General features: G+C 33.7%; 1 protein-coding gene across 1 annotated transcript in view; it reads right to left on the bottom strand.

Moving 5' to 3' along the window:
* Positions 1-3,125: 3,125 nt before the first annotated feature.
* LOC122910087 (splicing regulatory glutamine/lysine-rich protein 1-like) overlaps positions 3,126-17,943 on the bottom strand; it is a 111,797-nt gene continuing 96,979 nt past the window's right edge. Inside the window, exon 6 of the mRNA XM_044254810.1 lies at positions 3,126-3,306. Within this exon, the coding sequence (XP_044110745.1) occupies positions 3,129-3,306 (178 nt within the window). The 3' untranslated portion in view covers positions 3,126-3,128. The remainder of the gene's footprint in view (positions 3,307-17,943) is intronic.

Here is a 17,943-nt window from a genome sequence, read left to right as displayed (position 1 = left end):
ATCTCTTCCTTCAATGTATAAAGACCACTTCTGGGAGACCTTCCCTGACATGTTGACTAGTCTGGACCAAACAGCTTAATGTTCATGGAGATATCTTGCAACCACAATGTGTCAAGACTGAGGATGAAAGCCAAGATGCTAGGACTGGCCTGCTGGAAGGGTAAAAAGCACTCAGATCTGCTTAACTCTGAATTCTTTGTTCTATTAGCAATAAACGTGTTCGTGGGGGCACCTGGGTGGTACATTCAGTTAAGCCTCCAACTCCTGGTTTTGGCTCAAGCTATGATTGCAGGGTCAAGAGATCAAGCCCTGCATTGGGCTCCATGCCGAGTGGAGTTTCTCTCTCCCTTGTGCCTTCCTCCCTGCTCTCTCTCCATATATAAAATAAATAAATAAATCCCCACCCCACCCCCAAAAAAATATGCTCAAGATTTAAGCCAGAAGCTGCCAAACTACAACCTGTGGGCCAAATCTGCCACTTGCTCATTTTGTAAATAAAGTTTTATTGTGATACAGCCATATCACTCCTTTAACATTATCTATGGCTACCTTGGTGTTCAATAGTTGCAACAGAGACATATGGCCTAGCAAGCCTAAATTATTTGCTCTCTAGCCCTTTACAAAGAAGTCTGCTATCTCTGGTTTAAGCTACTATTGCTTAGGTTTTGTTATTTAGGTCCAAAAGCATTCTAACTCATACACTTGTTTCCATAGCTTCTTAGTGAAACATTCATTTGATTTCCCTGTAATTACTTACACATTTTCCCTTCTATCTATGCTTATTTTGCTATTTGCATGAACTCTCCAAGTAGAACTGGCCTACTATTATGACCCTATTACCAACACAGTACTTCACAAATAGAAAGCATTTAAATATTGTTGACTGAACAACTGAACGAATGAATGAATGAGTGTATCTGATCAATAACAACTGATATTCATTAACAACTAACATGTACATTAGTTACTCTATATGATACAAGAGAGTATAAGATATATTCTCTGCCCAATGGCTTAAGAAATCAGGTCTATGAAATAAACACATAGCTTCAAAAAAAAAAAAAAAGATCAATTATTTCTGAAGCAAAACAGGGTACATCTATACATATATAAATACTATCATTAAATCTATGCTGACCCAAAGAAATCTCTTGATTTTAGATCGTACCAAAGGTAAGAATCTGGATGTCCTTGGCACTAACCAGAAGGGAGAATATTCTGAAATAACACCATTCTATACTATGGTCCACTAACCCAATGATATTACCTAATCAAGTTACTCAACAGCTTTTTGACAGTGGTTCCCAGAGCCCTTCAACTGACACCTCTTGTTTTGACCTTGTTCATCCCCTTTGTTGAGATTTTAAAAATAATGATGAATACAACATTATTACCTTGTAAATCTGTCATCCAGGATTCAGTACCTCAAACATAATCACCACTGAGTTTAACCTATAAAGCTGGCCCAAACTTTCAAAATTGATGTCACCATATGAGAATCTTTCCTGAGACTCTTTCCTGAATCTTTCCATCCTCCCTTTTTTATCCATGGACTGATTTTTCTTACCTTTAAAATCTCCAAAATAATGCTTTATGTAGTATCAATTTTATACAACTGTGTAATTATTCTGCTGAGGTGGAAAGCAAAAAATTTAATGGCTACCAGAAAGCACAGTCACACTTCTCATAGCCAAGTAACATCTGAAGTGCAAACCAAAAGAAAAAGAAAAAAGGAACAAGGAGTAAGGTAGTTCCTTGACTGACATAATTTATTCATCCTCTTGGTTCATATTTTCCAGTCTCAAAAAACTACTCTCTAACCTCTGTTCACATCTATCATCCTTCTGACTTTCTCCCTCTCTCAACAGATTTCTCTCATATGTCTTCTCTGATCTTAATTCCACTCTGCCACTGTAGCTAACTCAGCCTCCCTATCATTATGGCCAGATATCTGACCCCATTTCCTCTCCTCTAACATTCAACAATCCTTAAAACTAGAAAAAGACAGAACTCAGAATTTTGCAGGACCACAATTGCTCTGTGTGCGTTAAAAGTTGTGAGGTGATTAGGAAAAAGAAAGTCCTATAATAATACAATTCTCTTCCAAAATCTACCACAAATTTATCATTTCAAAGAATCTGCAAGATTGATATAATATCACTGAAACCTGTAAATAAAAAATAAACAGACGGACAACTGTGAAAAAGAAAAGAATGAGAGACGAATTCCATATCCTTTAATAAATTTAATTCTTCAGAGAATCAAGATCTCAAGGAACTACATTTAAGATCCTGACAAGCTCTTTGATTTAACACTGAAAACTGATACATTACAGAGAAACACTTTTATACTTAAGTATTAAAGTGAGTATATATGGAGTGATAAAAAGACTCACAAAGGGGTTTAAATTCTAAGATGTTCTACCTCATATAATAAAAGGGCCCAATGTCAGTTTTGGATAAAACAAACAAGAAGCCATAATTCAAACTACAAACCAAGATTTTGTTTCATTTTAACATTTTCTAATATAAGAAATAGTTATAAATGGATTTCAATCTCCCACTGGACAAAGTTGGACTGTTTCAATAATATCGATTTCAGAAAAAATAAATTCTGGGTCTCACACACACATATGTTAACTCTAACAGACACACAAACACACCCTTAACACTGGTCAAGTCTCATTCTATATAGAAAGAGGCCTAACCGGTAGTAAATCACATGGTTCCTTACCTTTCACCTTTACCCTTTTCCCCTAACAGTTTTACAATAAATTAATAGACATTTTTAATCATGAACTAGTCTTTAAATTTTAAAATCATATTCATGATACGGAAATTGATTGTGGAACTTTCCTAAAGAATTATGTAACTTTTCCTTTATTGACATACAAAGCTCTGATAGTGCCATTTATTTTGTGTTTCTAAAGTTTGTTTTATGTCTTAAATGAAAACAGGAATCAAGGAAGCACAGCAAAAATCTGAGATAATCATTCTGATTTATCCTTTCTTATTTATCTAATGTATTTTCTTCTTTTGCCAATCTAACAAAAATCTCAGAGAATGAAAATTCAGTTTGAATATTGACATGGAATCACTGAGTCATTGCTACTTAAGATTTGTTTCAACTCACCCCCGTTTGATGTTGTGTAATTCCTTATCCTTGCATTTATCCTTCTCCTTTTCTCTTTTCTCCTTTTCTCTGCCTTTACGTCGTTCTCTATCCCGAGATCGACTACGGGTTCTTCGGTGACTGGACCTTTCACTGCTTCGACTGTGGGACCGTGGACGAGGTCTTGATCTGGATCTATATTAAGCAGATTTTATTACATTGATTTAGTGTATATTTTGTATTATGAAATGCAAATATTCTTAGAAACAATGTAAAAGGATTTAGTTTTTACTTATAGATTTGGTAACTTAAATAATTGTGTGAAATACATCTGTATAGGGCTTTTTACGAATAAATATGTTGTCAACTTTAGAGGAAATTAAGGTTTAGTCAAAAAATGTCTGCAAGTATAAGTCTTAAAGGTTCAAATCGAGTCTTGATTATTCAAGTCTCCTCAAATAAATAAGAAATCTAAATGTACCTAAGTTAATTTCCAAAAATAGTATCTTCTCTATCTCTATAATCTCAGCTTCCATATCTATTCAACTTCTTTTCTTATATCTGCTACAATAAAATTATTCCTCTCCTCTACCCTTATCCAGCTAGTCTTTGTATTAAATGACAGTATGAGGTAGGATATATTATGGTTTTTTAAAAAGTAAATATTTCAAGTCCTGCTTACAGTACTAAAAGGAAGCCTCTACCAGACTGGTTATCTTATAGATAACTATAAGAAAGCAACTATCTAAAGGCACTACTGGAAACTTGACCAAAGGAAGGCAGATTCCTACAGGGGGTCAACACCTGGGAAAAGAACAGAGCAATAAGAAAGTTTCCCGTTTTATGTCAGCCTCTTTTCTGAAGGTGAGACTAAGTCTGGGCCATGCAGGGCAGCTAAAGCTCCAACAGAAAACTTCAGGATTTCTGTCCTTAAAAACAAAACAAAACAAAAAAAACACACAAAAAAACAACCAAACCACACCAAAGCAAACAACAACAACAAAACAACAACAACAAAACCAGAAGAAAGACTCAAAACAACCACTGCAAATGGAAAATGAAAGGGGAATCCAAAAAAAGAGTGAGAAGAGGAAGCCAAAAATTCTAGATGTAAACACTACTGAAATCCGGGGCTGAACTCTCTATCACGCATAGGAGGGGAAAACTCCACAGACAGCTAAGGATAAAAGAACTGAAAACACCCAATGTTCCTGAATAGACAGGATTTTTACAATTTTAATTCAACTAACTTAATATTCTGCTAAAACAAATAAGTAAATAAACAAAATCAATATACTTCAGAGGAATATAACAGAATGCAGCATATTAAAAAATGTGACATTCATCATGTCCAGGATAAAATCCAAAATTACTAGGTAATACAACAAAGCATGAAAAATGTGATCTAACTCAAGAGAAAAGACCATCAATGGAGATTAACCCTGAGATAAGCCAAATCTTAGAGTTAGCATAAGGATTTTTAAAAAGTCTAACCATCCTTGCAACAAATACAAATAAATCTCAGCAGAAAAACTAGAAAATGAAAAGAATAGAAATTCTGTAACTAAAAAATACAATAACTGAAATTTAAATTATCGTGAATGAGATTAAAGTCTATTAATCACTAATGAGATGAGTAACAACAGAGGAACTTGTATACTTGAAAATAAATCAATCAAGATTACCCAATCCAAAGAACTAAGAGGAAAAAAGACTGTCAATAATAAAAACAGATCCCCCAGGATCTCTGTGACAATATCCAAATGTCTAACATGTTTATTTAAACCCAGAAGCAGAGAACACAGTAAGACAGAAAACAATTTTTTTTTGTGGGGGCCAAAATTTCCCCCAATTTAGTGACAGACAGATTTTCAGATCCTGGAAGTTTAGTGAATGCCAAGATAAATAAGGAGAACCATGACTATTGATGAAATTGATAAAAACTAAAAGTAAAGAGAAATCTTGAAAGCATTCAGAAAAAATCTGACACATTATAATCAGGAAGGAGAGCAATGATATCCATTACTGCTGGCTTCTCCGCAGATAGAGTGGAGATCAGAAGACAGTAGTTCTTAAGATTGTGAAAGAAAAAACAATCACCCCAGAACTTAATATTTAGCAAAAATCTCTCTCAAAAAATGAAAGTAAAATAAAGACATTTTTAAGATAAAGGGAAGAATAACCCATAATCCTCAATTGTAAATCTGTATTACATTAAGTTCTAAACTAAGTACTTCAGGCTGAAGAAAATGATGACAGATGAAAACCTGGGATCTTTAGGAAACAATGAAGACCACTAGAAATGGTAAATCTATGGGAGAAACATTAAAAAAAAAAACTACTTCCCTTAGTTTATTTAAAATACATGTATGTGCTTGGGTGCCTGGGTGGCTCAGTCATTAGGTGTGTGACTCTCAATCTCACTTCAGGTCTTCATCTCAGGGTCCTGAATTCAAGCCCTGCACTGGGCTCCACATCAGGCATGGAGCCTACTTAAAAAATATGTGTGTATATGTATGTGTATATGCAGGCTTAAAGGAAAAAATGTTTCACTGCAGAGTTTATAATGAAGATAGATACAATAGATATACTCTCTATAAAATGAACTACATGGCATGTAAATGGAGACCCGGACAGTTGTAAGGTTTCTACACTTCACATGAATGGTGAAATAGTAACTCTAAGTACACTGAAATGTTAAGGGGGTATATGTAATCCTTAGAGCAGCCACTCAGAGAAAAAAACAGAAGACAAGAAATGCAAATATGTATAGCCAAAAAGCCAAAGCATAATAAGTTAAATAAGAATTCTTAAAAATATTCATTAATCCAAAAGGAGGCTGGAAAAGAAGTATAAAAAAAAAGTCAGAGGGATAAACATAAACATTTAAAATAAAATAAGTATTATAGAAAATATTATGTGTATATAAAATACATAAAACAAATAAAATACATTGAAGTATACATATAAAATACATAAAATAGATATATATCAGATGGTAGACTTAAATCCAAATATATCAATAAATCTTCAATATTAACAGAATTAATACTTCAATTAAAAAGAGCTTGTCCGGACACCTGGGTGGCTCAGTGGGTTAAAGCCTCTGCCTTCGGCTCAGGTCAGGATCCCAGGGTCCTGAAATAGAGGCCCGCATCCGGCTCTCTGCTCAGCAGGGAGCCTGTTTCCTCCTCTCTCTCTGCCTGCCTCTCTGCCTTCTTGTGATCTCTGTCTGTCAAATAAATAAATAAATAATCTTTAAAAAAGAAAAAAAAAAGAGCTTGTCCTGGGGTACCTGGGTGGCTTAGTTGGTTAGGTGTCTGTCTCTTGATTTCTGCTCAGGTCATGATCTCAGGTTCATGAGATGAGCCCGAGTTGAATTCTGCGCTGGGAGTGCAGCCTGCTTAAGATTCTCTCTCCCTCTCCCTCTGCCCTGCCATCCTTTTACTTTCTTTCTTAAAAAAAAAAAAAAAAAAAAAAAAAAAAATCTTGTCCAAATGAATCAAAAGCCAACACACAACTACATGCTATCTACAAGATATTTACTTTAAATATACAGACACAGGTTGAAAGTCAATATACAGACACAGGTTAAAAATAAATATGAGAGACTATGGACTCTGAAAAACAATCTGAGGGGTTTGAAGTGGCGGGGGGGTGGGAGGTTGGGGTACCAGGTGGTGGGTATTATGGAGGGCACAGCTTGCATGGAGCACTGGGTGTGGTAAAAAAATAATGAATACTGTTTTTCTGAAAATAAATAAATTGGGGGGGAAAAAAAAAAAAAGAAATCCTGCAGTAGAAACAGCAACAACAACAACAAAAAAATATATATATCATGCAAATAGTAAGCACAGGAAGGGTAGAATGAATATACTGGTATCAAATAAATTAGACTTAAGAAATTAAAGTATCACCCCCCCCCCCAAAAAAAAAAAAAAAAGGATACTTCATCATGATCCAAGGAAAAATTTATAAGTAGAAATCATATGAAATATTTATCTGACCATAAGAGAATTAAACTAGAGCTTTAATAACAATAAAATATCTAGAAAAATACAGAGAAATTAAATATTCTTCTAAATAATTCATTAGAAATCACAAGAAAAATTAGAAAATATTTTGAACTGAATGACAGTGAAAATACAACATAGGAAAATTTGTAAGATGAGCTAAAAGCAATGTTTAGAGTTAATCTTACAGCTGTAAATATTTATATTAAAAAAGAAAGGTCTAAAATCAAATAACTTTTCATCTTACGATGCTAGAAAAAGAAGAGCAAAAAGTAAACCCAAAGTAGGTAGAAGGAAGGAAACATTAAAGAACAAAAATCAATAGACTAGAAAGCAATAATGAAAAAAAGCCAAAATCTGGTTCTCTGAGAATACCAACATATTTGATAAAACCCTAGCTAAACAAGCAAAAAAGAAAGAGCAAACACAAATTACTCTCCTAAAAGATGATAGAGAGATTGCATAAATAAAACCTGGGTATTTAGGACATATGTACGTCTTAAAAAGAATTACATGGGTTGCAATGATAGTAATGCCTATCTCCTTTTTTTTTCAAGTTTTTTTTTTTTAATTTTTTTATTTGACAGAGAGAGAAATCGCAAGTAGGCAGAGAGGAAGGCAGAGAGAGAGGGGAAGCAGGCTCTCCACTGAGCAGAGAGCCCAATGTGGGACTCGTTCCCAGGACCCCGAGATCATGACCTGAGCTGAAGGCAGAGGCCCAACCCACTGAGCCACCCAGGCGCCCCTGCCTATCTCCTTTTATCCCTAACAGGTTTATTCAGTGAATGAAGAGCAGTATTATCCAGCTAGGACATACAGTTTTTAATATATGATTCTGAGAAATTACAATATTTCTTACTATGATAAAAACATGGGCTTAATATCCAAATTTATAAAAATTAAATTTCTATCATTTTCTCTTTAAGTTCGATTGCTCCCTCTCTTAATTTTGACACAGGACATCTTTGCACATAAAGTTTTAATTTATCCTGACAATTTATTTCCCCCACAAATGTTAGTTAATTCATTTCTAATTAATTTTTTATTATATGTTAATATACAGGAATTTTAGCAGATTATTCTAAAATCTTTGAACAATAATCATATACAATTTAAAGTTTTCTAGTAGAAGAAAGTAATAATATTAAAAATGGAGAGGGCCCTTTTTGTCATTGCCTCAGCCACTATACATATATATTTTATACATATACATAGAGTATATTATTTTAACTTGGTTCTACATTGTTCAGGACCAAATTATGATTCTTGTAATTAGTTTTCATTTAACTAGTGAAAATGCAGAGTACAAAAGATGAGTTAATGTAAGTTTAAACTCTAACAACAAAACTAAGCTTCTCTTTTTTAATGAATCTTTAATGTAAGCTCATTTCTTGGTGGTTTGCCTTTTTGTCAAAAAATGCAGTTGGACAAAAATGTGCAACCATATATGGATTACAAATGTGGTGGATTTGGGTAAAAACTGTATCTTAAAAAACAGATGGATCTGTTATTAATACACCCAAAGTTATACAAGTATTAATTTTAAAAAAAATAAAGGATTTTTTTATATAGTGGTGTCCTCAAACAAATTATTTCCTCTCTGGGCATCTGTTTCCTTATCCAGAAAAGGGGAATAATAACTACCTTTTTCAGGGTTACCTAACTGAATTGTGAGATAGCAGACAAATGATTTAGGAGCAGGCAGGCACCAACAAAGACATAACAGAGGGATGTGCTAATATGAAAGAATGAGTAAAATCTGAATTGGAAGCATACTAAGTATGTTTCCCTCATGCTATAGCTAATCCAGTAAAGAGCAGCATTTTGATTTTGATAGACCTTTAAAATCCTAAAGCTGGTATAAGGATTACTCAAGTCTCAATATACTTCTTTTTTAAAGGAAGGTAAGTAACAATAACCTTGGCCAACAATCCATGTTTTCTCCACAGGAAAACCACAGCAGCCAAATACATGATCTTCCCAGATTTACTATTAACAAGAAAATCACATCACCTATCATACGTGTCTCTGAAGAATAAAAGGGGATGTTTTTGAGAGTTAAGAAGGGCACAGTAACATAAAGACAACAGGCCTAAATTGGCACTGTCCCAGAAAAACCAGAAAGTAGGATTATTCCATCACCATCACAGCAAAGCCTGATATTACAATTGGAGGCCTTCTACCAACTACTATCTGCCCACTCTCCCACAGCACTTACTTTCCAAATCTCTAGTCCTCCCAAAATCCCCAATTCATAAAAAACACACAATTATCTCCCAACTCATCTCATGGTTATCCCTAGCACAAAGATTCCATTGAAGAAAACCTATGACTGCCATTCTCCAAAACACCTTGCTCATTATTCACCATATGTGAAAATAAGCAACCCATGCCATTTTGGAAGATTTTCCTATACATGTTGCTGATGTAGCTCAAAGAACTATGATAGCAACAGCAGATCTATAAATTAAGTTATCTATCATATCAAATTTAAAGAAAGTAACAAGTTTTAAAATACCACAGTATGCAATATAATCTATGAGGCTTTTCTCCTCTGATGTCTTAATGCTTGTTATTTTCATTCTCATATTGTAGGCCTCTTAATTTTGCTTATAGGCTACAAGCAAAAAATGACTCCAGAGAGAATACATGGGGAAAAGATAAGTCCAAAACACAGGCAAAATAACATTATTAAAGGCTGTTTAAAAGGACCACAAAATCAAAGATTTAAAGTAAATTAAGCTGCTAACTTTTTAGTTGCTATGAGAATTACTTTATGTAATTTTGAGTAAAATGCATATCTTAGACATACAAACAATTCCATTTACTTTATTAAGTAACTTAAAACTGTGTATTTGAAGGATTGCCCATCAAGAAGAAAGTAACAGAACACAGTAAAGAGATTTCCTGCCCTGACCAAACAAACAAAAAAGTTAAAGAAACTACACTAAAATTTAAGATGTTATTTGTCCCTTATTCCTTAAATAAATGCGCTTCTGATAAATCACTCTAGAAGTCTCTAGAGTACCATAACCAAAATGGAGATATATTATAAAGCTAAGAAACATTTGATAAAAAATGTGGCACTCTAGAACACACAATATATAAGCAATAAATGGACAGCAAGATGTCCTATTATACCAGATAAATGCTTTCAATATCTACAGAATAGAACAATCACCATAACATACCTACATAAAATGAATTACTGCCCTCAAAAACCAATATGTCAAGTTTCTTAATTGGCTAATAAGTTCTAAACACATGTAATCAAAACAAATATCCTAATATTTTATCTTTCAAAAAAAATACCTACAATACTTCAAGTAGTCTCTTAAGTAGAGTTCTGTAAATAAAGACTATATTTACCATAAAGTAAAACTATCCTTAAATTAAATTTTAAAATTATACATTGAATAAATTAACATAAATTCCATGTCAAGATGACATTTTGAGCATGGACATCTACTTTCACACCCAACTGAAATCTAACTAAAACCATAACCACAAGGGGAATTTTTTTTAAAGGATGTACACTCCAAGAAAGAAATATACTATTAAAGGGAAATGTCCACTGGTGGCTCAGGGCTCCGTAATAAGATGTCATGGAAGGATCTGAAAACAAACTTAATTTTTCCCATAAAGTTCCCTATTTATTAGATAAATTCCATTTCACTGTATTAATAATGTACATTGCCACTCAGGAAACCTTGTAAGTCACCTAAAACCTTCAGTCCTTTCACAGAATTGCCTATTACTACTGATCCAGGAAAATTCTGCACATTATCATGAAAAACAACAACAAAAGGAATCAACATCCATACAAAGCAACTACAGTTGAGCCTTGAATACAAGTCTGAAGTGTGCAGACTACTTATATGCAAATTGTTTTCAATAGATGCAGGAAAGTACTGTAAATGTATTTTCCTTATGATTTTCTTAATATTTTCTTTTCTCTAGCTTACTTTATTATATGAATACAGTATATAACATACAAAACACGCACTAACCAATTGTTTATGTTACAGTAAGGCTTCTGATCAACAGTAGGATATTAGTAGTTAAAATTACTAGGGAGTTAGGAAGTCAAAAATTATATGTGGATTTTTGATTCCATGGTGGATTGCCACCCCAAGAGTCAACAATACTAAAAAAAAAAAAAAAAAGTTAGATTAAAATATGTCCCACATAAATACCCATGAAGTAGAGGAGACTATAATATTCCAACATTAAATATAGCATAGAATAGGGGTGCCTGGGTGGCTCAGTGGGTTAAGCCTCTGCCTTCGGCTCAGGTCATGATCCCAGGGTCCTGGAATCAAGCCCCACATCAGGCTCTCTGCTCAGCGGGGAGCCTGCTTCCCTCCCCTCTCTCTGCCTACCTGTCTGCCTACTTGTGATCTCTCTCTGTCAAATAAATAAATAAAAATCTTTTAAAAAATAAATAAATATAGCATAGAATAAGAGACACAGTGTTAGTGATAAAGATTCAAGAAAAAGAAAACTTCCAAAAAATAAAAGTAGCAAAAACAATCAGAAACAAGTACTAGAAAGAAGAGGTAGACAATGAACATCCAACTTAACTGAGGCTACAGAAATAGGAAAAAAAAAAAAAAAAAAAGATAACAGAACTAACATTCACTTTCAGTTCCAAGAACACTTTTGGAACTAAAAGAGGGTCCACTGTGTATCTGGGGAAATGGACTAACCATAGTCAACTCTTGAGTTATACCCTGATGAAGCTACTGCATATTTACAATAAAGAGAAAAGAATACTCTGATTAAGTCACTAACAATGAAAGGAAGTCACACTGGCAACAATCTTCTCAAATGCAAGATAAATAGGAAAACAATGGCTTTAATTTTCCTTGAGGAGCTCAAGGGGAAAAAAATGTGTTCAAAATGTTATATCTAGTCAAGTTATCCTTCAAGTATCAAAGCTATAGAAAAAAAACTGATGAAATTACTGATTTATGTTAGACTCTGCTAAGTCAAGGACATGCTACAATTTTCAGGTTAAGCACTCAAAGTAAATTAAAAGAATGTAAGCTGAAAGCTAATAAGAAAATGCAATAACATTAAACCAAAGAAGGTGAGAAAGAAGGGGGGAAAAGTAAATGGATTGGAACAAACAGAAAACAAACAGATTTAAATCCAAATATGACAGTAACCTATAAACAGACTAAATAGCTCAACTGAAAGAAAAAGGCTGTCAGACTGAAAAAAACAAATTACAGACAGCTTTCAAAATGAACACATTAAATATAAAACAAAGCATGAAAGTAAAAGTATGAGAACAAATATACTGCAGCACTAAAAAAAGAAAAGCAGTGAGATTACATCAATATCAATAGATTTCAACATAAGAAATATTTGTAGAAACAGAGACATTTCACGATGACAAGTTCACTCCAAAAAGAATACAAAACAATTCTGAACTTGCAAATCTACAATCAGGATTTGTCTGTGAGTTCTCTCAGTACTAATAAGCAAGTGTTAAAAGGGAGGAAAAAGGTTAAGATATAGAGGATTTAAACAAATGATAGCTAAATTCACTTATTTAACTGCATCCCAAGACTGTGAAATATTCATTCTAAACAGGTATGTCTGCTATATTTCCTAAAATAAATCTATGATGTACCATAAAGCTAATCTCAATACATTTCAAAAACTGAATGGTGTTCAGGTGCGCCTGGTGGCTCATCCATACAGCATGTGACTCTTGATCTCAGGGCTCTGAGTTTGACTATATGAATATAGACATTACTTAAAAATAAAATATTTTCTTCGTTAAAAGATTTTATTTATTTATTTGACAGAGACACAACAAGAGAGGGAACACAAACGGGAAGTGGAAGAGGGAGAAGCAGGTTTCCCGCTGAGCAGGGAGCTGGCTGTGGGGCTCAATCCCAGGACCCTGGGATCATGACCTGAGTCGAAGGCAGATGCTTAACAACTGAGCCACCCAGGAACCCCTAAAAATAAAACCTTAAAAAAAAATAAAATGAAAGAAGTTCAGATTATGTTCTCCAATTACAGTGAAATTAAGCAAGAAAAAACAAGACAACTAGAAAAACCTCTAAATGTTTGTAAATATATTTTTTACTTTTTATAAACATATAATGTATTTTTATCCCCAGGGGTACAGGTCTGTGAATCGCCAGGTTTACACACTTCACAGCACTCACCATAGCGCATACCCTCCCCCAATGTCCATAACCCCACCCTCCTCTCCCAACCCCCCTCCCTCCAGCAACCCTCAGTTTGTTTTGTGAGATTAAGAGTCACTTATGGTTTGTGTCCCTCCCAATTCCATCTTGTTTCATTTATTCTTCTCCTACCCCCTTAACCCCCCCCCATGTTGCATCTCCACTTCCTCATATCAGGGAGATCATATGATAGTTGTCTTTCTCCGATTGACTTATTTCGCTAAGCATGATACCCTCTAGTTCCATACATGTCGTCGCAAATGGCAAGATTTCATTTCTTTTTATGGCTGCATAGTATTCCATTGTGTATATATACTACATCTTCTTTATCCACTCATCTGTTGATGGACATCTAGGTTCTTTCCATAGTTTGGCTATTGTAGACATTGCTGCTATAAACATTTGGGTAAGTATTTTTTTCAATATAAACCATGGGAAAGATGAAATTACAGTGGATATTTGTAAAATATTTGAACTGAATAAAAACTAAAATATAGCATATCAAAAATATGTAGGCTAACTAAAGCACAGTAAAGATAAAAATTCATAGCATTAAAAACACATCAGAAAATAATAAAGCTAAAGTAAATAATATAAGCAGCTATTTCAAAGAGTTAGGAAAAAACCAGACAATTATACTCAAAATAAATAAAAATAAAAGCAAAAGTTAATGAACTAGAAGGACAGTTGATTTTTTTAAAAGGCTGATAAAGTTGATAAACTCTCCATGGAAATGACCAAAAAAAAAAAAGAGAGAGAGAGAGAGAGAGAAATCACAAATAAAATGATATTATAGTTAAGTGATCTTTCTCACACAAGGATGTTAGAAACTTTGGGAACAGCCATCTCACCACACACAATTAGAAAAGCAGGCAAAATGTAGGAAACAACTATTTCAGACACTGAACAATAAGGTAGCACAAAACTGATTCCCCAAGAAAAGGAAACAAATAAAGGAACCCTAGGATTGCCCCCAGCTTACTGCCTTGAGAAAATTTCCAAGCCACAAAGCAAGGAGAGGGAACCCAAACAGAGCTTTGAAGATTTGCTGACTTAAAGAGACACAGGAGACCTTCAAGGAGGCCAAGGCAATTTTTAAGGCCTTAGAAGGAAGTTGGACAGAGAAAGAGGGATCCAGAAATCTGCAGTGGGCTCCCCTAGATCTTCTGACAAGTTCTAATCTGTAGACACATGAGGTGAAGTTCCATGGGACAAGGGAAAAATACAGTGGAAAGCAACAGAAATCCTGAGTAGCATGAAGGGGAAGAAATAGTGTTCCACCAGCCAAAGTGGGGACACACTGTACATGAGACCCTGTACAGAGTCAAGTATTGATACTTGAGCAAAATAAGCCACAGAGTAAAGAGGCATTCTGTTAATGAAGCTTAAAAGCAAGCCTTGATATTGGCAAAACACTATCTGAAGAAGTGAGACCATGGCCACATGAGGGTATATTATAGTCTTCTGTTTTAGTGGATGCTTAAAATTTTCCAATCAAAGGTTAAAAAAAATTATTTGAAACTTCATTTATAAGTTTGTTATTTAAAATTCACCATACAAATTACAATGGTTTTTCAACGCAATTCACTAAGCCTACTGTCAGAAAGTACCTGAAACCTCATGCCAAAAGACTATCTCAAATACAACCACCAACGATAATGCTATTTCTTTGGAGAAAACATACACATTCTGAATTTTAAGTAAGATGAATTCAGTGGGTGAATATTCCTCAGCTTTGGTCAGTAATGGGCCCTACATTTGCCTCAGAGCAATATAACTAAATCAGCCAAGTTGCCAACTATTCTAAACTGGAGAACCAAGATCAACTGTCCTCACCAGGGGCAGAGGATCAAGCCTCTAGTTGTAGTAGATCAAGTGATTGTGAATAGGGGTTGCTTGTATATTCCTGACACAGTAATTCCCTATCTATAAGGCCCCAGCTGAAATGTTTCTTATCAAAATTCCTGATACATTTATCTGGACCTATAACTGACATCAAGTTTTACAATAGACTTAACAGAATTCAAAGCTGGTAAATAAAAATCAAAACCAACTCCTCATTTACCATGATAGCTTATGCTCTAAAATATGCATAATAATATGCTTGCTTATTATATCTCTTATTTAACATTGTTATAGGGTATAACATTGTTCCCTATTATGACTAAGTATTTTCTACATGCTAAGAAGCATGATGGCTGTATTCATCTGTCTTATCTTTTAAATCTCCACAGTATTTAAACATATACTTGCTCTTCAGGTATTTGGGGGATTTTCTCTTGTTTTGGGTGGAGGTGCATGGGTTTTTGTTTTGGTTGGTTAGTTGGTTTGGTTTGGCTTTTGCTCTGAGAAAACTGAACTCTCAACTTTTCAGAGTTCACAGGGCTAAATGTGTGATGGAGCTGAAATTTGAACCCAGGTTTCTCCACATCCTGTCAACTACAACACATAACCAGTGAGATCTGATTGCAGTATCATTTTCAAATAAATTCCATAAGAAAATAAATATCTATACAAACTCATTTCCAAAATATTACCAAAAGATTTAAGTCCACCTTATTACAGGTAGATCCATTCAACTAAGTGTCTTAGAATTCTCATCATGTCAATCTTCAAAAATTCCTAATCATCATCTCTAGTCCCCCAATTTTTAAAGGAAGATATTAAAAGATACAATGGGGAGGAGGGGGGGAAGCAAAAGAAAAATGCAGAATGCCAATGCCTCCCCCCTAAAAAAGCATATAACCCACCCACTATGCCAAAGGTTAAGTCATTTAGTCAAGTTCAAAGATCTTCAAAGACTTCTTAGATCCAGATAAGCCCATATGTTACCAAAATTCTCAGAAAAAGCTATTACTTTCCAATCTGCTTCTCATGTTTAAGACACAGAACACACAGATGCTTGGCATCACTCATCAGTCTTCCTAAATTTTCACACCAGATAATCAAGGTCCACCAATAACTTTCCTATCTAAAAATCTCAGAAATGTCTTTATTCCATCACTGCCTAGTTCACTTGTTAAATCTGAAAGTAACTATAAAAGACCATTCAGTTACTGTACAATAAGTGTTAATTTGCTAATTTCTTCACAGGTAATCAATTAAAATGTAAAATATTGGATAAAATTAGTTGCACTAAATTTAACAGCTGTTCCATAAGCATAATTAGTTTCACAAGGGCCATATGTATTCTGAACAGAGACAGAGTTGAAACAAACAGACAGATTTTAAGCAAGTTTGAGAAAATCTGCATTTAATTAGCAGGTGGGCACTACAACTGCATAACGTTTTTATACATTTATATTTATGAAGTGACAGAAGATCTAAAGGCTTTTTAAAATGGCGTTTATTGTTTGAATGGGAACTGTTTTGCTGCATGCTAAAGTGATTTAAGTCCTTATAGCTCTGCTTTGAAAAAAATCATAAATGGTGAAAGAAAACATGTGGAAAACTGTAAAACTAGAAAGAATTTGCGACAAAAAACAGATACACATACCATAACTAAAAGGAAACTACACTTAATTAAATGTACACTACATCTGGAATATCAGCCTAATAAAACGTGAAACTATTAATTTTCATTGTTCTAAAGGAAATGAGGTCAGTGTCATTTAATAATTCCTCCAATTACATTGGACTAACTCATTGGACTGTATGTTCTGGATACCATCTAATCTTAAAATACTATATACTTTATAATATCCTTAAGTTAAACTTTTTAAACAAAGGCATTTAAATTAAAGGAGTAAAAGAATAAAATCGGTAAATGAAGTTCTTTGGCAGCTGGTAGCTACCAGCATTATATTTTAAACTCTATGACTTTTGCATAAAGTTTTTCATGGATGCCCATAATAAGTATGAGATTACACTTGTTAGTTCTTACTAGAACTAAAATCATCACGTTAAGTATATAAGTAGACTATATACTTTTAAAAATTAAAATGTTTACCCAGCTAATAATTTCATTAGTAGACTATATCCATCATTATATTTAAATATTATAAAAATGTTATTTTTTTGAAGGCAAATGTTTTAAGAAGTCCTTAATTAACAGAGTAATATTTGTAAAAGAAAATGATAATTTTCCAAAATAAAACAAAATTGAAGCAAATTCCTGCACTGTCTGTATGTGTGGGGAAGAATTAGAGAAGAGGGGAGTGCCTCCTTATCAACTAAGTGAATGTAAAAATCTTAATGTTTCTTCACCTAGCTAAACAATGTACCAACCCACTTAGGTATCAAAGATACTATATCTCAAATTTTTTTCTTTAAAAAGAAAAATGAAGTGCTCGCTTCGGCAGCACATATACTAAAAAGAAAAATGAAAAAAATTAAATTAGTAAACATTAATTTTTATTTTAGCATCCTATTTTTGGAAATAAATATGAACTTGGCACACTTCCTAATTTGCAATACTACATGAAAATGTTTAAGTGTCATGGAATCCTTACAATTCTTTTTAATAACAAATATGATTATAAAATCAAACTCTCATAACTTCATGTGTTCTATAATTAACATTAATAATTACTTCATATTCAAAAATAAAACAAAAAAATAGATCACTTTGCCCCAAAATAATTAAGTTTTTTTCAATTAAAATTTTCTGT

The sequence above is a fragment of the Neovison vison genome, chromosome 6 (genome assembly GCF_020171115.1).
Source record: "Neovison vison isolate M4711 chromosome 6, ASM_NN_V1, whole genome shotgun sequence".
Taxonomy (NCBI): domain Eukaryota; kingdom Metazoa; phylum Chordata; class Mammalia; order Carnivora; family Mustelidae; genus Neogale; species Neogale vison.
This window is presented reverse-complemented; position numbering and strand designations above follow the sequence as displayed.